This window comes from Anomaloglossus baeobatrachus, chromosome 1, assembly GCF_048569485.1.
Source record: "Anomaloglossus baeobatrachus isolate aAnoBae1 chromosome 1, aAnoBae1.hap1, whole genome shotgun sequence".
In the NCBI taxonomy this organism is placed as follows: Eukaryota; Metazoa; Chordata; class Amphibia; order Anura; family Aromobatidae; genus Anomaloglossus; species Anomaloglossus baeobatrachus.
In genome coordinates, this window is record NC_134353.1 from 209142984 (window position 1) to 209165201 (window position 22218).

General features: G+C 44.0%; 1 protein-coding gene across 2 annotated transcripts in view; it reads left to right on the plus strand.

Moving 5' to 3' along the window:
* LRBA (LPS responsive beige-like anchor protein) overlaps nucleotides 1–22218 on the plus strand; it is an 805540-nt gene that overhangs the window by 548105 nt on the left and 235217 nt on the right. For both annotated transcript variants that reach the window (XM_075347936.1, XM_075347944.1), the window contains exon 42: nucleotides 21447–21587. In XM_075347936.1, the coding sequence (XP_075204051.1) occupies nucleotides 21447–21587 (141 nt within the window). The remainder of the gene's footprint in view (nucleotides 1–21446; nucleotides 21588–22218) is intronic.

The following is a 22218-nucleotide window of genomic DNA, read 5'->3' on the forward strand; positions in this document are numbered from 1 at the left end:
GGAAAGATTTGTATAGTAGAGGAATATTTTAATTCAGGACCAGATACTTTATATCTCTAATAATCTGCCATCTGGCAAGTAATTGCACAAGTACAGGGGCGAGAATTTACCCATGAATTATATTAAAAAAGTCAATTTCTCTACGATAGTATAGGCAATAATCTAGAAATCCACTGTTCGTAGGATTAAATAGAAATGGCGGGAAAGTTATTAAATAAATACTAATTTCATGATGTCAGAAAGTGCCATTACCTGTAATAATGCAGGGAAGATCGTGATGTTATTTAGCAAAAGTCCATATTAAATTGATACCTCATGGCATGTTTTCTTACTGGCAACATGCACTTTCTGTGCAATATTGCCCATGTGTATCAATGTCGAGCGGCCGTGTTTATATCACTATGCACTTGTTTGCTGGAGGAATACGCTTTAACAGAAATATGGAAAAACTTCTACATTTCTTTCAACAGTTTCAGTATTTTTGGCTTTTCGATTCGTGATGCAATTTGTGTTTAACTTGTCTGTAAATGTTAGATCGTAGCTGTGCGTTCTGGATAATATTCTGCTGCAATTTGTAGAAATGTCTGCTCATAACTATGTAAAATGTCACATGAAGGATTCCAGTGCTATCAGTAGATAAAAAGGAGAGCACACTGATCTGCTGCATACTCCGTACACGGGAATTACTACGGGAGACACGTCCGTGGATGCGTTTTGTGTTTCATGTTGTGAAGTGCCATGTACAGAATAACTTTTATTCTGCATGAGCCAGATTTTATCTATACGTAATAAGTATATACAGTAGTATATCCAAATTTATATATTTTATGTCTACTGTGTGTCACATATACAGAGCATGTGAAGTCATAAGCAAAGGAATATATTGTAGATTTTACACCAGTCCTGTGAACCATAACATCTTTACCTGCAGTTTATAATTCTGTATTATTCATTATTCAATCCTACAAAATCTTATAATAAATCTCCTGCTGTGATGTCACAGAGGAAGCAGGCAAATATCAAAAGTTAGGTATTGTGGAACCTAGAGCTAGGTGTCAGATTGCACACCACCAACCTTTTGGCTAAATTGGTTGGCCACTAATTTCTATATGCCCCTTTTGCACACTGAGACTTTCTAGCGATCCCATCAGCGATCCCGACCTGGCCGGGATCGCTGGACAGTCTCTAAACAGTCGCTGGTGAGCTGTCAAACAGGCAGATCAGGCCAACGACGCAGCAGCGATACGGGCCTGCAGAACGACCTCGCTGGTCGTTGGGGACGTGTCACACAGCAGCTATTTGACGACTCACACCTATGTTAGGGGTGTGGTGTTTGGCACTGAAGCTACCTAGGTGTCCTTTTTACACACCGCCCTCAGCTCCGATTGGTGATTGCTACTGCGTTCTTATTGGCGACCCCAAGCTTGGAAAGATTGGCAAAAGTCGCGCTTGTATATCCTTTGTTCCTGAGCTTCTGTTGCTTAGCGGATCTTTGTGGAGTTCTCTGTGCGGCGACTCCACACTGGTTTATCTATACAGCATCAATACAGCTTCAATCAAATAATGCTTACTGTATAGGCATTATAGTATTGCAGACTGGAGAACTCTCTAATGATCCGCAAACCAGCACGCTCAGGAACAAGGTAGCTTTGAAACAAAGGTCGGAAGCGCTAAAGTTGCCTTCTTTTCAGTGAAAGCTGCCCAATCAAAACGCAACAGCGACCACCAATCGGAGGTAAGGGAGCGGGAAAGGGAACGCTATAGCACGCTTACGGGCTGGGTTCTAAGTCGCTAACAATGTCGTTGTAACGGTGTCAAACACACCGATGCATGCTGCGCAGCTGGAAACAAAGGACGAAAAAATGTTCCTAAACAATTTGTAGCGATCAGTGACCTCACAGCGGGGGCCAGGTCGCTGATGCGTGTCACACACTGCAATGTCGTTGGGGAGGTCACTATTACGTCACAAAACTGGTGACGTTACAGCGATTTCGCTAGTGATGTTGCAGTGTGTAAAGGGGCCTCAAGTCTCTTATGTGAGCTAACTGCAGATGAGCTCTCTTTTCCCAAACCCTTCTGTAACCTGCACTGCTCTCTTGACCACATGATCTCAGGTTGAGAATCCTCTGACTTCCTGGGATGTCATGTCCCCAGCTTCCTGGCTCTGGATCTGACCTCACAATCCTGTGACTCTCATGCTGTGTGGTTGGCAGGCTCTATTCTGCACAGCTCACTCACTGTGTCTGTGCATACCGCTGCAGACACAGCTCTGCCATCTCTCTGCAGTTTCTTCTCCAGAGCTCTCCCTTGTATTTACAGTGTTTCTCCGAAAATAAAACACTGTCTCATATTATATTATTTTTTGCCCCGAAAAATGTGCTAGGGCTTATATTCGGGGTAGGGCTTTTTTCCGAGGAAACACGGATTGGGGTTAAGTTTACCCCTCCAAAAAAGGCAGAACCACCGCCCTCTTTCCCCAGGAGAATCATACTTGCCAGACCCCGGGCATATCCAGCAGTTGTGCTTCACAGCTGTCTTCCGCTGCTTCCTACCAGCACTCACACACAGATCAGATAACACACACACCGTATTGCTTTTGACCCAGTGTAGTGGAGCACGAGGACCAGCGGGGTAATGCATGGAGGACCTGCAGTGGAACACATTGATGCATTCCATCGCAGGTCACTCATGTTCCACGGGGTCTCAGGTCCTCCATTACTTCAAGCGTAGGTCCTCCCGTTTGGGGTTTGGTGAGTATAATTGCGAGGTCTTCTTTCTTTTCTCTTTTATGGGTGTCTGTGTTCTATGATGGGGTCCTTCAGTATTCTTTAACATTTTTATCTGCATGGACACTTCATTATTGTACCGCAATTAGGGCTCTCCGTTACCCAGGATAGGCGGGTCTAACCGGGTTAAAAAAATAACAAAAAAAAAAAAAACGTTCTGGACCGAATATGATCCCGGATATTTGGCCAGATATAACTGTATTGAGGGCCAGAATCTGGCCCTTAAAAATGGTGGCAGAAACGATAGGGGGATTGGACTAAGCGCTCTATACTTACCGATTCTCCGGCGCAACTGTAACTGATCTCACTGCCTCTTTTTCTCCTTCCAGGGCCACTCATTAGTCTCTTGCATATTCACTGCTTACCCCACTCACCAGAGTCTGTGATTGGTTATAGTCAGACAGCGCACCCGACCTGTGTGACAGCCTGTCTGACGCTTCTAATCACAGGCCTTTTCTGCGTGGGTTTATTGTGATTATAAAAATAAATAAATTTGGCGTAGGATCCCCCCATATTATGATACCCAGATAAAGCTTACAGCTACAGGCTGCAGCCCCTAGCCTTGCGCTTATTTTGGCTGTGTATCAACATAAGAGGAACTGCATGCTGCGGCTTACTTATTTTTTTAAAATGGCCTGCAGTCCACCAAATTTTGATACCCAACTAAGATGAAGCCTGACAGCTGGGGGCTGGTATTCTTAGGCTTGGGAGACTCATGGTTTTTGCCCCCCAGCCTAAAGATAGCAGCCTGCAGCCGCCCAGGATTATCACATCCATTAGAAGCGACACTCCTGGAACTTTTTTCCCGGGTCATCCCGATTGCCCTGGTGCGGTGGCAATCAGGATAATAAGGAGTTGATGTCAGCTCACAGCTGCCACTAAGCCCTGGATTGATAATGGGAATCATCTATGAGACCCCCTCAATTACTAATCTGTAAGTGAAAAAAAACACAAACACCGAAAAAATCCTTTATTTGAAATGACAAAAACTACCCTCTTTCACCCCTTTTATAACCCCAAAAGACCCAGGTCTGATGTAATTCACATGAGGTTCCATGACGATCCAAGCTCTGCTACATATAAAGTGACACCGAGCAGCTAGAAAACAATGCTTGCCCGGTGTGGGCTTCAGGCAGTGACTGAGCCACACGATTAGTGGTTATGTCACTCAGGTTAGTTGCGGTCACAGTTGGACCTCAGGTCACTGAGTTTTATGAATTCACCTGAGGTCAGATTACATGTCATATCTGGAGGACCTTGGGAACCTCCAGCTGTGACCGCAACTAACCTCAGTGATGTCACTGCTGATCGCTGCAGCGAATTCTCTGCCTGAAGCTCACTTACAGCAGGCAGTCATTGTTCTATGGCCACACGCTGTGTCTTCAGATGTAGCAGAGCTGGACTCTTCGTGGGACCTCCTGCAGATTACGTCGGACCTGGGTGTTTTGGGGGTTAATAAATTGGTGATTAGAGAGTGTGTATTCTCGCACACTAGCAATCTTCACAATTTGTTCAAAAATGGTGTGATCCATGCCAATGATGCCAAATCCAAGGAGATACCTTCATTGTAGCTGCATTCAGCTTTATTTAACAGACGTTGAACAAGGCTTCAATCTATTCACTCATTGAAAATGTGTTTTGTTCATCAGATAATCCCCTAATATTTCATAATTGGTCAATAGAATATCAACTATTAAAATGACTTTAGCGTACAGTTGTGACTTTCCTCTGATTTGGGGGTAATTTGGGTTTTGCAGTTCTTTGGTTGTAACCTCCGTTGGTAAAACAGTATTAATGAGCAGGCGTGATCAATGACGGGCTGACAACGTTGCTGTATCATGTACTAGTTACCTGGAAACATTCCCCAAGAGGAGTCGCAATTAAGCATCCACTTAGTGCAAGGAAATAAACAGTTAATTGATATTCTCTAATATGTTATTATCAATTAATTGTATCCCAAGCCTCCACTCCTGATTTTTGCCTCCCTAATTAAGCAAAAAAAAAGTTTAATTAGGCAGCCTAAAATATTTATAGTGTGGCTTGATTCCGTGTACGGCACTGGAGCTTAGTAAACTGCTTTTACGGTTTATTAAAACATAGCGGAATGGCCTCATCTTTTATAAGAGTTGTCAGGAAAATCCAGGCCGGCTCTGTAAAATGTATTAGCCCAATACATTGTCTCCATTTTCTTCTAAGGAAGCGATGATGTACGGCTCTGTCACTGCAGATCTATTGTTGGAGGGCTTGCACTATTTTCTCTGCCCTGCCATTAATTTCTAGCAGTAAACAATGTGTAGCCCTCCGACTGCAGCAAAGCAGAATCTTTTAATGAGGTGGATGTTATTACCACAATAAATCAGTGCATTCATGTTATGTATAATTCAGAGTGTGTATTCCCACTGTAAGTCCTCTGAGTAAGCGGATAGTGTGTCATTGTCACAGACCGCTATACCATTTTACTCTATACTTATTATTTTTTTTAGCTACAGAACGTGGATTTTTTGCTTTTTTGTTATTTTTTTTTCTTCAGTTGTAAATGAGGGTTTGAAGAATGTTGTAGCCGGCATGAGAAACGGAACTATACCAATTACATCAGGAATCAATAGTGCAGGTTCTGTGGCCACATCGATCGGCGCAGGCTGCTGTTTTCACAAGAGGCAACAAAATCAGTCCTAATTGGTTTTAGTGGTATCTCCAAGAAGCGTAATTCTATAACCATTGATTAGAGGTGGGTGCGTAGTTCAAGAGCTCGGAGGCACATAGTCATTTGTTAAAATGCTGCGGGGAGAATTGCATTTTAGTATTTATTCTATTTCCCATTAACTCCCTGCTGTGCAGACTGATGGTTGCAGCATGTATCCTATAACTAAAGGCCCCGTCACACTAAGCAACATCGCTAGCAACATCGCTGGTAACGAACAACTTTTGTGACGTTGCTAGCGATGTTGCTGTGTGTGACATCCAGCAACAACCTGGCCCCTGCTGTGAGGTCGTTGGTTGTTGCTGAATGTTCTGGGCCATTTTTTAGTTGTTGCTGTCCTGCTGTGAAGCACACATCGCTGTGTGTGACAGCGAGACAGCAACAACTAATGTGCAGTGAGCAGGGAGCCAGCTTCTGCTGAGGCTGGTAACTAATGTAAACATCGGGTAACCAAGAAGCCCTGTCCTTGGTTACCCGATATTTACCTTTGATACCAGCCTCCTCCGCTCTCACTGCCTGTGCTGCCGGCTCCTGCTCTGTGCACATGTAGCTAGCTGCAGGACACATCAGGTTAATTAACCTGATGTGTGCTGTAGCTAGGAGAGCAAGGAGCCAGCACTAAGCAGTGTGCGCTGCTCCCTGCTCTGTGCACATTTAGCTGCAGCACACATCGGGTTAATTAACCTGATGTGTGCTGTAACTAGGAGACTGGGGGCTGGTCACTGGTTGCTGGTGAGCTCACCAGCAACTCGTGTAGCCACGCTCCAGCGATCCCTGCCAGGTCAGGTTGCTGGTGGGATCGCTGGAGCGTCGCAGTGTGACAGCTCACCAGCAACCTCCTAGCAACTTACCAGCGATCCCTATCGTTGTTGGGATCGCTGGTAAGTTGCTTAGTGTGACTGGACCTTTACCCATACCCAAGGTCTCGGCGTTGGGTTACTTACAGAATCCTTCAGTATTATATTAAAGGCCTATATTCTACATCACTGCTTTACATAGATATATAAATTACTCAAGAAGAACCAACAATAGATGCAAAAAAAAATTATGTAGATGGTGGTCAGATAATATGCATCGGCTGTGGCCCATGCGAAGACCTAACGGATGGGGTATGCGTGTAAACCCAATCAAAAAGAGACAAAAATGATCAAAAATCAAATAATTATTCATGGAGATACTTTATTAAAAAGTACAAAACGGTGGCAAAGTTAGGGTATGTTCCCACGTTGCAGATTTGTTTGCAGATTTTCTGCACCTAAAACTGCATCTTGGCAGAAGAACGTTGTAGGGGAAAAAAGCACTTTTTTGCTGCAGTTTTGTGGTTTTTTTCCATGCATATTTATGCTGGAAAAAATGCAGAAAATATTGACATGTCAATTGTTTGGTGTAGTTTTTTTTCTGCATTAAAATCTGCAAAGAAAAAATCTGCGACATGTGCAGAGCACTTCAGGATTCTCATAGACTTTGCTGGGATGCGTTTTCCCTTGCATATTGATTAAAATCTGCAAGAAAAAAACACATCATAAAACAAAAAAAAACAAAAAACGCAGCTTGTGCACACACAGCCTTAAAGTAGACGTAACACCATTTAGATTTTCATTCAGCAAATATAAAGCTCAGCCCATAGAGAAAAAAAAAATCTATGTTTCCTATATACTGTAATTCACACGGCAGACACAGCCGCCATCACCTGCTAAGACTATTGTGAACATCAAAAATACTGTAAATAAATGGCTTTGTGACCTGCAAGCTGGATCGGTCTGTCTGAACATGTACATATGGTAAAATTTCTCACAGATTCCATTTAGTTTGTTTTTTCCATGTAATATCAATTATATACTTTACTAACTTCTATCTTGATCATCAGTAAAATTATAAACTGTAAAACGATTGATTTCTTTAGCTTACACACTATGCTCCTTTGTATTTTTACTAGCTCACGCTCCATTTTCTTTTTCTACTTTGCTGTGATATGGTTTTTTTTGTTCTGTGGCCTTCAATTTTGTTTTTTGTTTTTTTTGCACCCAAAAACTGGTTGAATCTGATCCGACTTCAGGAACTGAGCTATCTCCAATGTGGCTGATGCCGGCTATACTACATAGCCTACATCTGTTTCTCAGCAATTGTTTTTGCCATTTGGGTTTTGCACTGCAAAGCTGAGTTTTTGACCAAAGTTCTGCAACAAAAAGGCTGCAGTTTGAACTGCATAGTGCGGTTTAGAAAACCAAATTCCCATAGACTTTGCTTGAAAAGCAAAACACATCCATTTTGGCATTAAACGCTGCAGTTGAAAAAGCAGGTAAAAAGCAAAGTGCATTCTTACCCTTATAGTTGTCAACAGTATCGCCAGAACGCCTCCGCCCCAGAGAGAACACAGTTTTCTACTATACCCAAAGGCTCCCAGACACATTATACTAATGTCATCCTTTTCTGCCATTGTCCGCAGAATCAGTTGGCAGTCTAATTTGTGTGGTGGCCTCCTGATAGTTCTCCAACAGGTACTGTTGCAGAAGAGAATGATTCCGCTTGTTGGATTTCAAACTACAAATACTTTTGTTTTCCAGAACTTTCTCATTGAGAACACAGGAGCACTCAGCCAAGCATTCCTCTGCATGGGGAATAATAGGGAGCGATAACTGACCACCAATTGATTGATGGATATCTAAAGTTTTGGCCACTTAAAGGGATTTTCCAGGCCTATTCTATTTTTTTTCCTATGGGCTTAAGAACTTAGCAACTACCTGCCTGTTCTTCTTGACACTTGGGAGCCAGCTGTCAGATAGCATGACTTCGGCAGTCATCCAGTCATCCCTTAAGGTGGTGTCACACACAGCGACGACGACAACGACGTTGCTGCTACGTCACCATTTTCTGTGACGTTGCAGCGACGTCCCGTCGCTGTGTGTGACATCCAGCAACGACCTGGCCCCTGCTGTGAGGTCGTTGCTCGTTGCTGAATGTCCTGCTTCATTTTTTCGTCGTCGCTCTCCCGCTGTGAAGCACACATCGCTGTGTGTGACAGCGAGAGAGTGTCGAAATGAAGCGAGCAGGGAGCAGGAGCCGGCGTCTGGCAGCTGCGGAAAGCTGTAACCACTGTAAACATCGGGTAACCAAGGGAAGACCTTTCCCTGGTTACCCGATATTTACCTTCGTTACCAGCCTCCGCCGCTCTTGCTACTAGTGCCGGCTCCTGCTCTGTGCACATGTAGCTGCAGTACGCATCGGTTAATTAACCCTATGTGTACTGTAGCTAGGAGAGCAAGGAGCCAGCGCTAAGCAGTGTGCGCGGCTCCCTGCTCTCTGCACTGTGACATGTAGCTGCAGTACACATCGGGTTAATTAACCCGATGTGTACTGTAGCTAGGAGAGCAAGGAGCCAGCGCTAAGCAGTGTGCGCGGCTCCCTGCTCTCTGCACATGTAGCAACGTTATGATCGCTGCTGCTTCTGCTGTGTTTGACAGCTAAGCAGCGATCATAACAGCGACTTACAAGGTCGCTGTTATGTCACAGAAAATGGTGACGTAACAGCGATGTCGTTGTCGCTGTCGCTATGTGTGAACCCAGCTTTACCGACAGTGCAGTCCGAAGGAGGAAGAGCTGCTTTGTTGACTTGAAGTCAAAGCAAGCAGCAGGATCGTTGGCATAAGTGATCTGTGAGCAGAAGAGGTGGGAATTAAGCAACTACTTGCCTGTCAGGATAGCCCCTTTGCTATAGTTAAAAGGATGTAGATAAGTGTGCTGTTTGCACGTCCTTACAGTAATGCTGGGTTTACACACTGAGACTTTCTAGCGATCCAACCTGCGATCTCAACCTAGCCGGGATCGCTACAAAGTCTCTGGTGAGCTGTCAAACAGGCAGACCTGGCCAACGACCTAACAGCGATCCGGACCTGCAGAGCGACTAGCTGGTCGTTGGGGACAGCAGGAGAACGTCACCCGACTTCATTTAATGCCGCGCGGCTCTGTGTGCCGTGTAAATAAATAAATAATTAAAAAATCCGGCGTGCGGTCCCCCCCTATTTTAATACCAGCCAGATAAAGCCATACTGCTGCAGGCTGGTATTCTCAGGATGTGGAGCCCCACGTTATGGGGAGCCCCCCAGCCTAACAATATCAGCCAGCAGACGCCCAGAATTGCCACATTCATTAGATGCGACAGATCTGGGACTGTACCCGGCTCTTCCCGATTTGCCCTGGTGCGTTGGCAAATCGGGGTAATAAGGAGTTATTGGCAGCCCATAGCTGCCAATAAGTCCAAGATTAATCATGTCAGGCGTCTCCCCGAGATTCCTTCCATGATTAATCTGTAAATTACAGTTAAAAAACACACACCCGAAAAATCCTTTATTAGAAATAAAAAACACAAACACATTCCCTCATTACCAATTTATTACCCACAACAAAGCCCTCCTTGTCCGGCGTAATCCACGGTCCTCCAACGTCGCATCCAGCTCTGCTGCATGCAGGTGACAGGAGCAGCAGAAGACACAGCCGCTCCTGTCACCTGCACGCAGCTAATGAAGAGAGCCGTGTGATCGGCTGAGCTGTCACTGAGGTTACCTGGATCCAGCGGTGGATGCAGCAGTGGCCGCGGGTAACCTCAGTGACAGTTCAGCTGATCGCGTTACTCACCTCATTTGCTGGTGATTTCCCCCCCTCTCTCATACTCACCGATCCCCGATCACCGGCGCTGCACGGCGTTCACACTGCTCCGGCGGCTTTTCCTTTTTTGAAAAAGCCGGCCGCTCATTAAACAATCTCGTATTCCCTGCTTTCCCCGCCCACCGGCAAATGTGATTGGTTGCAGTGAGACACGCCCACACGCTGAGTGACAGCTGTGTCACTGCACCCAATTACAGCAGCCGGTGGGCGTGTCTATACTGTGCAGTAAAATAAGTAAATAATTAAAAAATCCGGCGTGCGGTCCCCCTATTTTAATACCAGCCAGATAAAGCCATACTATATATAGGAATAAGGCTGCACATCAAACTTAGATAATGGTATAATGCCTCAAGCATATGGAAAAATATTGGAATATACAATGAAAAATGCTACTTGCTAATTTGAACATGTGAATAATGAATTGCATACCTGCCATGAATATTAGGAAAAAGGAGATATTTAGCAATCGCATTGATCAATGTAACTGAGCCCCAAGGCCTCGTCAAGGCATATCTCTATATTGGGGTCCCTAGCTCTGTGACCCTAACTGTGTGTCATCTCATTGCAATTAAAAACTGCAATGGGTGGAGAGGGGTAACTAAGGACTTTCTTATATAGGAGATGGAAAAAACATGGCCGAAAGGGGCGGAGCTGTGTTCACATTCAGAAAAAAACTACATATAACTGAATAGGATAACTGAAGTGAGCACTAATATATATATATATATGAGTGCAAGCCAAAAATACATACTATATATAGGAATAAGGCTGCACATCAAACTTAGATAATGGTATAATGCCTCAAGCATATGGAAAAATATTGGAATATACAATGAAAAATGCTACTTGCTAATTTGAACATGTGAATAATGAATTGCATACCTGCCATGAATATTAGGAAAAAGGAGATATTTAGCAATCGCATTGATCAATGTAACTGAGCCCCAAGGCCTCGTCAAGGCATATCTCTATATTGGGGTCCCTAGCTCTGTGACCCTAACTGTGTGTCATCTCATTGCAATTAAAAACTGCAATGGGTGGAGAGGGGTAACTAAGGACTTTCTTATATAGGAGATGGAAAAAACATGGCCGAAAGGGGCGGAGCTGTGTTCACATTCAGAAAAAAACTACATATAACTGAATAGGATAACTGAAGTGAGCACTAATATATATATATATATGAGTGCAAGCCAAAAATACATACTATATATAGGAATAAGGCTGCACATCAAACTTAGATAATGGTATAATGCCTCAAGCATATGGAAAAATATTGGAATATACAATGAAAAATGCTACTTGCTAATTTGAACATGTGAATAATGAATTGCATACCTGCCATGAATATTAGGAAAAAGGAGATATTTAGCAATCGCATTGATCAATGTAACTGAGCCCCAAGGCCTCGTCAAGGCATATCTCTATATTGGGGTCCCTAGCTCTGTGACCCTAACTGTGTGTCATCTCATTGCAATTAAAAACTGCAATGGGTGGAGAGGGGTAACTAAGGACTTTCTTATATAGGAGATGGAAAAAACATGGCCGAAAGGGGCGGAGCTGTGTTCACATTCAGAAAAAAACTACATATAACTGAATAGGATAACTGAAGTGAGCACTAATATATATATATTCATATATATATGAACACAGCTCCGCCCCTTTCGGCCATGTTTTTTCCATCTCCTATATAAGAAAGTCCTTAGTTACCCCTCTCCACCCATTGCAGTTTTTAATTGCAATGAGATGACACACAGTTAGGGTCACAGAGCTAGGGACCCCAATATAGAGATATGCCTTGACGAGGCCTTGGGGCTCAGTTACATTGATCAATGCGATTGCTAAATATCTCCTTTTTCCTAATATTCATGGCAGGTATGCAATTCATTATTCACATGTTCAAATTAGCAAGTAGCATTTTTCATTGTATATTCCAATATTTTTCCATATGCTTGAGGCATTATACCATTATCTAAGTTTGATGTGCAGCCTTATTCCTATATATAGTATGTATTTTTGGCTTGCACTCATATATATATATATATTAGTGCTCACTTCAGTTATCCTATTCAGTTATATGTAGTTTTTTTCTGAATGTGAACACAGCTCCGCCCCTTTCGGCCATGTTTTTTCCATCTCCTATATAAGAAAGTCCTTAGTTACCCCTCTCCACCCATTGCAGTTTTTAATTGCAATGAGATGACACACAGTTAGGGTCACAGAGCTAGGGACCCCAATATAGAGATATGCCTTGACGAGGCCTTGGGGCTCAGTTACATTGATCAATGCGATTGCTAAATATCTCCTTTTTCCTAATATTCATGGCAGGTATGCAATTCATTATTCACATGTTCAAATTAGCAAGTAGCATTTTTCATTGTATATTCCAATATTTTTCCATATGCTTGAGGCATTATACCATTATCTAAGTTTGATGTGCAGCCTTATTCCTATATATAGTATGTATTTTTGGCTTGCACTCATATATATATATATATTAGTGCTCACTTCAGTTATCCTATTCAGTTAGATAAAGCCATACGGCTGCAGGCTGGTATTCTCAGGATGGGGAGCCCCACGTTATGGGGAGCCCCCCAGCCTAACAATATCAGTCAGCAGCCGCCCAGAATTGCCGCATACATTAGATGCAACAGTTCTGGGACTGTACCCGGCTCTTCCCGATTTGCCCTGGTGCGTTGGCAAATCGGGGTAATAAGGAGTTATTGGCAGCCCATAGCTGCCAATAAGTCCTAGATTAATCATGTCAGGCGTCTCCCCGAGATTCCTTCCATGATTAATCTGTAAGTGACAGTAAAACACACACACACCCGAAAAAATCCTTTATTAGAAATTAAAAACACAAACACATTCCCTCATTACCAATTTATTACCCACAACAAAGCCCTCCTTGTCCGGCGTAATCCAGCATGCTCCAGCGTCGCATCCAGCTCTGCTGCATGCAGGTGACAGGAGCAGCAGAAGACACAGCCGCTCCTGTCACCTGCACGCAGCTAATGAAGAGAGCCGTGTGATCGGCTGAGCTGTCACTGAGGTTACCTGGATCCAGCGGTGGCCGCGGGTAACCTCAGTGACAGCTCAGCTGATCGCGCTACTCACCTCATTTGCTGCGTGGAGCTGACCGGAGCGGCGGTGAGTAGCGCGATCAGCTGAGCTGTCACTGAGGTTACCCGCAGCCATCGCTGGATCCACCGCTGGATCCAGGTAACCTCAGTGACAGCTCAGCCGATCACACGGCTCTCTTCATTAGCTGCGTGCAGGTGACAGGAGCGGCTGTGTCTTCTGCTGCTCCTGTCACCTGCATGCAGCAGAGCTGGATGCGACGTTGGAGGACCGTGGATTACGCCGGACAAGGAGGGCTTTGTTGTGGGTAATAAATTGGTAATGAGGGAATTTGTTAGTGTTTTTTATTTCTAATAAAGGATTTTTCGGGTGTGTGTTTTTTAACTGTAATTTACAGATTAATCATGGAAGGAATCTCGGGGAGACGCCTGACATGATTAATCTAGGACTTATTGGCAGTTATGGGCTGCCAATAACTCCTTATTACCCCGATTTGCCAACGCACCAGGGCAAATCGGGAAGAGCCGGGTACAGTCCCAGAACTGTCGCATCTAATGTATGCGGCAATTCTGGGCGGCTGCTGGCTGATATTGTTAGGCTGGGGGGCTCCCCATAACGTGGAGCTCCCCATCCTGAGAATACCAGCCTTTAGCCGTATGGCTTTATCTGGCTGGTATTAAAATTGGGGGGGACCTCACGCCGGATTTTTTAATTATTTATTTATTTATTTTACTGCACAGTATAGACACGCCCAACGGCTGCTGTGATTGGGTGCAGTGACACAGCTGTCACTCAGCGTGTGGGCGTGTCTCACTGCAACCAATCATATTTACCGGTGGGCGGGGAAAAGCAGGGAATACGAGATTGTTTAATGAGCGGCCGGCTTTTTCAAAAAAGGAAAAGCCGCTGGAGCAGAGTGAACGCCGTGCAGAGCCGGGGATCGGTGAGTATGAGAGAGGGGGGGACACTTCAGTCACTCGGGGGATTAGCGGTCACCGGTGAATCCTTCACCGGTGACCGCTAATCAGGACGCTACACAGACAGAGCCGCGGAGTCGCTGGAAAGTCCCCTTTACACACTGAAACTTGCTAGCGATGCATGCTGCACAGCGGGAAACAAAGGACCTAGGAATGGTCCTGAACGATTTGTAGCGATCACAACTTCACAGCAGGGGCCAGGTCGCTGATAGGTTTCACACACTGCAATGTCGCTGGGGAGGTCGCTGTAACGTCACAAAACCGATGACGTTACAGCGATGTTGTTTGCGATGTTGCAGTGTGTAAACCCAGCTTAAGGCTAAATGCACACATGGCCTATAATATACATTGAGCCGTTTTCCCAGTGCATAGTTTAACCCCTTTACTACCCAGCTATTTTTCCTCCCCTTGTTACAAGATCTATTCATTTTTTTATTTTTAATTGCACCGTTGAATGACACCATTCATTCTGTCCCATATTGTACTGGAAAACGGGAAAAAATTCCAAGTACGGTGAAATTGCAAAAAAGGTGCAATCACAAAATTATTATTTTTTTTTTTACTTACCATGTTTACTAAATGGTAAAACTGACCTAGTAATATGATTCCACAGGTCAGTGCGAGTTCATAGATACCATGCATGTATAGATTTACTTTAATCTAAGTGGTGAAAAAAAATTGCCATTTTCTAAGACCCGTAGCGTTCTCATTTTTGGGGATCTGGGAGTCGGCGATAGTTTTGTTTCTTTTTTGCGTCTTGTGCGTCTTTTTTTAATCATACTATTTTTGGGTAGATGCCAATCAGATCAATGGATTTTATATTTTAACAAAAATGTGTACTTTTTTGTTTTATTTTCAATATGGCCAAAGAGGGGTGATTTGCACTTTTATATGGAAGTGGGGGGGGGGGAAGGGTCATATTTTTTAAATCTTTTTTTTACATTTCTTGATTTTACAGTATCCGATCATTTCTGCTGATCAGAGCAATGCTTCAGAACCATTCTGATCAACAGAAATGCTGTGTTCCTATGAACGTCGACAATTCGCCAGCATTCACAGGAAGTGAGTCATGACAGTGACTGGGGTCATCAACTGACCTCACGTTGTCATGACAGCCTTTTGGCACCCCTTGAGCACATCACTGGCCTTTGATGGAGACTAGGAACAGAGTAATCCCCACCGGAGCACCTTAATCTCGCTGTCACTTTGGCAGTGTGATCTAAGGAGTTAACAAGCATGGGTGGATAAAAGATCTCTGCTCCACCCATGCCTGTTAGCTGCACATGACTGCTGATCAGATCAGTAGACATATGCAGGGTATAATGTAGGCTTGCTGAGCTATTGTAATGTCTTGCACATGAGGTAAGTGACATAGCCAATCAAGAGAACTATACTACATTTCTAAGTGGAGGCATTTATTATTATTATTATTATTATTATTACTACACCTACTACATATTGGGATAGGATCTTGGAAATGGGAATAACCCTTTAAATGCCTTTATTTAAAGAGGTCCAACAACCAAAGTACAATTTAATTAATCTATTTTATATTAAAAATAATTTGAGAAGGAATCAAAAATAGAGTATATGGACAGCACAGCTGGTTCTTTCTGTGAGGTAATACAAGATTTTCAATAGGCAGGGAAATGCTTTTCTTTGCAGAAACCAACAGCTGTGATTCCTAGCTTTTTTGTCTGTATACTTTGTATTTTTTTTTTTTTTGCTTTGTTGACAACAATGACAAAACATACAGCGTTAGATCGCATTGTAAAGTAAAGATTACTTACAGTTCACAAACTATCACAGGAGAGAAAGTTTGTTATACAATGGGTTGTCAACAAGATTTTTACCAGGATGTGAAAAAACCCTGCCATACGGTAGACAGGGGAGAGAAGAAGCCAATCCAGAAGGAAGAGAAAAGAAATAGGCAGGGGAGGAGAACTAAGCAAGTGAGAAGAGAAGGAAGAAAGAGAAGAGGGGAAAAAAAAAAGGAGGGAGGGGTCTGCCAGGTGGGGGCATAAGGGAGGAGCGTCTACAAGCAGACACAACCCCTAGCTTATCTCAGTGCCTCTTTCTATTTGACTATTTGCTGAAAGTCAAGCCAGTAATACCAAGTGGCCCAAAACTTGTCATAGGTGTCGTGGATCAAAGAAGTCACGTCCTCAATGTGCATAATGTCATTGACACTCGAAATCCAGAGAGCCAGACATTCCTCTAATTTAACCCCCTACGTACTGGGTACGTCATGGATCGTGTGCCGTTAAGCCCCGCCCCCTGTTTTCAACAGCTTACATGTGTGCCTGCTAGCCTCGGGTGGAATCGCTTCCACCCGCGGCCATTAACCCCTTACATATCGCTGCCAAAATTTGACAGTGATATGTATATGCGCGCCGCCATGACAGTCACTTACTCCGCCCCCACCGGAAGTCACGTGACATGATCACGTGACTTTTGGTGGTTGCCATGGTAGCACAAGGTCATGTGATGACGCCTGTAGCTAACATGACTCACTTCCTCTCAATGCCGGAATACTGCCGGCATTGAAAGTAAAGCACCAAATCTGCAGTTCTCAGCTCTGTAGCTGTGATCTGCAGATAGTGCAGAGCGATCGGATTGCTGATCGCTATAGCCAACTAGGGGGACTAGTAAAATAAAAAAAAAAGTAAAAAAAAAAGTTTTAAAAAATAAAAAAACCTAAAAGTTCAAATCACCCCCCTTTCCCCCCCATTGAAAATTAAGGGGTTAAAAAAATATACACATATTTGGTATTGCCACGTTCAGAAATGCCCGATCTATCAAAATATGAAATCAATTAATCTGATCAGTAAATGGCGTAGCGGCAAAAAAATTCCAAATGCCAAAATTATGTTTTTTGGTCGCCGCAAAATGCAATAACAGGCGATCAAAATGCAACATCTGCGCAAAAATGGTACCGTTAAAAACATCAGGTCGAGACGCAAAAAAAAGCCATCACTGAGCCTCAGATCCCGAAAAATGAGAACGCTACAGGTTTTGGAAAATGGCGCAAAACATGTGCCACTTTTTTGGACAAGTTTGTGAATTTTTTTAGCCCCTTAGACACAAGTAAACCTATACATGTTTGGTGTCTACAAACTCGCACTGACCTGAGGCATCACATAGAGACATCCGTTTTACCATTGTAGTGAACACAGTGAATAAAATATCCCAAAAACTATTGTACGATCACACTTTTTTTGCAATTTTTCCGCACTTGGAATTTTTTTGCCGTTTTCCAGTTTACACTATATGGTAAAACTTATGGTTTAATTTAAAAGTACAACTCATCCCACAAAAAACAAGCCCTTACATGGCAAGATTGATGGAAAAATAAAAACGTTACGGTTCACGAAAGAAGGGGAGCAAAAACGCAAAAACGGAAAGTGCCCGGGGGCTGAAGGGGTTAAAGGGACACCTGAATGGGCTGCCATAATCATAAATCTTAAGTGGGATTGTTTGTATTAAAACAATGCCATCTCACTTTGTTGAAGTAGATACAATGCAGGACCCATTTCTCCCGTAAAACCCTATAATGGGCAAGTAATTTGACTTACTTTAGTCCAGAAGGGCTGCAGAATGCTACAGTCTCAAAAGATATGCAGGAAAGTGCCCCGCTGCACCGCCAACACACCAGATATACTACAGGAAACATTGAATGTAGTCAAGAGGGGACCCTGTATCAGCGCACGAGGAGTTTGTAATTCGCCTCTTGCAATCTTGAGCTAATAGACATTTTATGGGCCAGACTAAAAATCCTGGATCGTTGCTCCGCAGAAAAGGTTATGCCTATGTGACACCCCAGGGCTATGGGGTACTCGGTCCCGGGCATGTGGTGCCCAGGGGAGGGGGGGAACAGTCATGGTCACTGCTGATGCCTAGTTCCGTGACCCTGGGGGTCGGTCTGATAACAAAAGGGATGAAAAATTAAAAGGAAATAAAAATAAAGAAGTTCTCGACTACGCCACTTGCGGTGTGCAGCCAGGTTATTGAGGCCGCCGCTGCAGGGTCTGCTGGGGCTGGTGGAGTAGTGCAGCTTAGGTGTTTTGGGCCCTCCGCAAGCAAGGTTAGGCCCCAGCAGTGGATGATAAGGCGATGGTAGGGGACAGTCGGTGTACGGGTACAGAGGCGAGAAGGAAACAGTCCACACCAGTATTGCAGTTTCAACTTGCCTTTTACTTGTGGCTGGTACCTGGACCCGGTGGTGCTGGTTACAGGTGTTCCCGCTCCCCTTGTTCTCCGTGCCAGCTGTGACCTGGGTTAGCTGTCCTCCGTGCACACTTATTTGTATTGGGTTCCCATGGCCTAGAGCTTCTGGGGAACCCCTCTGTTTCAGTCTTGGTCATATTGCAGGCAGCCTGGACTATTTAAGGGGTTCAATCCCTCGTCCCCTCTTTGCTGCTCATGCTTCAGACTCTTTGGGTTGGTGAGGGACCCTGGAGATTCCCTCACCTGGCAGAATTAACAGTTGACCATAAAGGTGTCCCGCTATCCTAGGGTCTGCACCCCGCCTTGTGCTGAGTCCTGTGAACCTTGATCCAGACTTCCACAGGCGTCACGCGGTTCCTGGAGTATTACACTTCCACAGGTAACCCACGGTTCCTGGAGTCCTGGTTTCTTACTCCACAGTTCCTCACCCCTGTTACAGAGTACCGTTGTTACTTCAGGTCTTTTCCCTTCTTTCTGTACTTTCACTCTCAACTCTCTACTTCCACCTTGACTTCTTTCTCAACACTTCTTCCCACCATCTTCCCAACTGACAACTGGCCCGTCCCCTTCCTGGGTCTCTACCTATAGATTGGGTGGCAATTAGCCAATAAGTGCCCCTCCCTTTTACCTGTTGCTAGGCAGTATCCCAGTCTGGAATTGAGGTTTTGTATGTGTGGCCTGAGGGTGCTGGTGTGTTGACTGGCACGGATATTCCGGGGTTTGGGTTTCCACAGGTTACATTTTGTGGCTCCTGATACCTCAGGGGTGCTACACCTAACTCACTTTCCCGTTGCAGGATGAATAATGGGGATAGTTAGTCTGGGGGTGAGATCAGCAGGGCGTAAGACATTGAAAGTGAGTGTCGAATGGGTCCCGACCCCAAGTATGTATGTTCAAAAAGTGTCCTTTCTGACAAGAACTATGTCCTGGGGGGGGGGGGAAGTGTTTAGAAAATTTTTCATCTGAGAGCTCCTCCAGCTCCCCAATGGGATTGAGTCTGAGGCATTATTCAAGTCAGCAAGTGAGGGCCAGTCCATGTCTCCACCCCAACCAGCCACTTTGTCAAAGCTCGCTCTGCTCCATATCTTATAAACAGGGTCAGAAGAGCCCGGGCTGAAACCTGGGTGGCTAATTATCGGTGTAAGATAAGAGAGGGGGGATCGCTACCCTGCACACACGACTCCAGTCACATTTTCAGTGTAGGCCCGATTTGTTGGGTGCGTTTTCAAAGCGTTAGGGGCGGCCTAGGCAGCCCAAGGGAAAGTGCACAATGATGAGTCTGAAAAGCTCTGTTCTATCTGGACCCATGCCTTATTGCATTTGTTTCTACACCAGTCCACAATCCATGCTAAATGGCATGCACAATGGTGTAACTTAAGATTCGGTAAGTCAATGCTTTCCTCCGATTTAGATCTACACAGGAGAGAGCATTTTATCCTGCCTCCCTTATTGCCCCAAACAAAGTTCGTCTGAATTGCATTTATTGTTTTAAAGAAAGCTGATGGGATTGCGATAGGAAGGGCCTGCAATAAATATAAGATTCTCTGGAGAATCCTCATTTTGAAGATTTGACATCTTTCCAACCAGGTGAAGGGAGATTTGGACCACCTATCCCAATTCGCCCGACTGACCTTGAGAAGTCCACTGATATAACAGAAGAGATGCAGTAATCTTTATTCCCAGGTAGTTTAGTGTCTGTGTTGCCGATTTAAAACTAAAAGTTCTTCTAAGATGACTCACAAGCAGGGATGGGGGGGGACCAACATCCAAAGCCTCTGATTTTGAAAGAATTAATCTTGAAATTATATAGGCATTATTATCTTCGAAATTCCGTTATCAGATTAGGGAAAGAGATTCTGGGGTGGGTATAGGCCGCAATTTTGTGTGTAGCAGAGAGAATTTTAACTCCACCAATGTTGCTATGAATATGTCGAAGAAAGGGCGCAATGATTAATATAGAGATTAGGGGGGACAAGGGACAGCCCTGAGTAGTCCCATTAGATATATTAAAGGAGGCTGGTAAGATACCGTTCAGCCGCAATTTGGCCGATGGGGAGAAATCCCTCCGCCGCGCTCGTCCCTCCGCCGCGCTCGTCCCTCCGCCGCGCTCGTCCCTCCGCCGCGCTCGTCCCTCCGCCGCGCTCGTCCCTCCGCCGTGCTCGTCCCTCCACCGCGCTCATCCCTCCGCCGCGCTTATCCCTCCTTGCCTGACTTGTTCTTTCACATGCTATTCTTCTAACAGCATGGGTAATCTGTGGAACCAGTTATCATATTTCTAAAAATAGCAAAAACAGTGGCTATGCAGGGTTGAAGGCTATGTGCCAAGCTTATTAATTACACTTGCCATAAAAGCACGTTTAGAGAAAGTTTACAGCTGTAATCTTTACAGGGGAGGGGGAGCAGCTCCTGTCACACTGAATTACAAGTGTTGTGAGAATAATAGAACTGCACTGGGTATCTCATCTTTATAATTTGAGTGCATGGACAGTATAAAAAATGTTCTCTACCCCAAGTACCCCTTTAGTGGGTAAAGCCTTTTGTAGTTCTCAATATCCTGGGCCTCTGGACTCTTGGTATGTTTTGCGGTAAAGGTTATTGGAGATTTTGCTTCGATTACTTGGTTTTGCCAAGAAGACCCAGATTTTCAGCAATTGTTTTACTACATCCACTTCTTTTTTTTCAGGTTTCATATACTTAAGCTATACCATATTGATATATACTTGTGCCTAAAACAGTATTTCCCATGCAGACTCATGTCTCGGTCTTGCATAACATTCCCTCTTGGGATTAATTATATTCTGCTTTTTGTAGCTTTGAGTTTAGTCTGTCACTTTATGATCTTCAGTTGTCTTGCTGATGTCTCTCGGGAGCCATCTCTCCAGTCTTGTCACTCCTTTGTCACTATGTATATAATTGCTAGCCATGTTAGGACTCTAAGGTAAACAATCTAGAATTGGTTTTGCCTAAATGTAACAATGTTTTTTTTGTAAAACAGAATCTCTTTCTATCTTTCAGCCGGTTGGAGCTCTGAATCCCAAACGAGCAGCTTACTTTACAGAGCGCTACGAGACCTGGGAGGATGAACAAGTTCCAAAGTTTCACTATGGCACCCATTACTCTACTGCAAGCTTTGTACTCAGCTGGCTTTTAAGAATTGTAAGTTTATTTCTGCAATCATATTTAAAGACCACCATGACTTTATAAAGTACAGTGCTCTAATTTGCTTGTCTCCGTTAATCTGCTACATATTTGTGATGACTTTAGAAAAATGATAACAGCAACACAATGTATGAAATGGAATTTCTGGTTTAATAAATTTTAGTGCCTATATTTTGAGAATGTGAGCCCTTGAGAAGCTGAGTAATTAAATGGTTTTCCAAGTTAAGAATAATGATGGTGAAGTAGTATGCCCCTTTAAACACATGATTGCCGGTTTTGCACAGAGTTGAAATGCCACCAAATGGATATTAATGGCCCATTCTAAGGATGTCCCCTTTATTCTGTGTCTTGTAAACCCCCTCTTATGAGGATGTTCTTTATTGTAAAAAAAAATAAAATAAATTCTGCTTTCACAATAGGCTCAGCTCATGGACAACCCAAACCACCAGCTGCATACACAACGGAAAACCTCAGCGGGTCTGAACCACTGTAGTCCTTCATGGCCTCATTTAAGAATCACCTAATATTACATGCAATCATCACTTTCACAGTTTTGCAGGATAAAATTTTTGCAAGATCTATTTACTTGCAAAATTAGGTTACTCTAAGTCAAGCAATGCAAGACCGC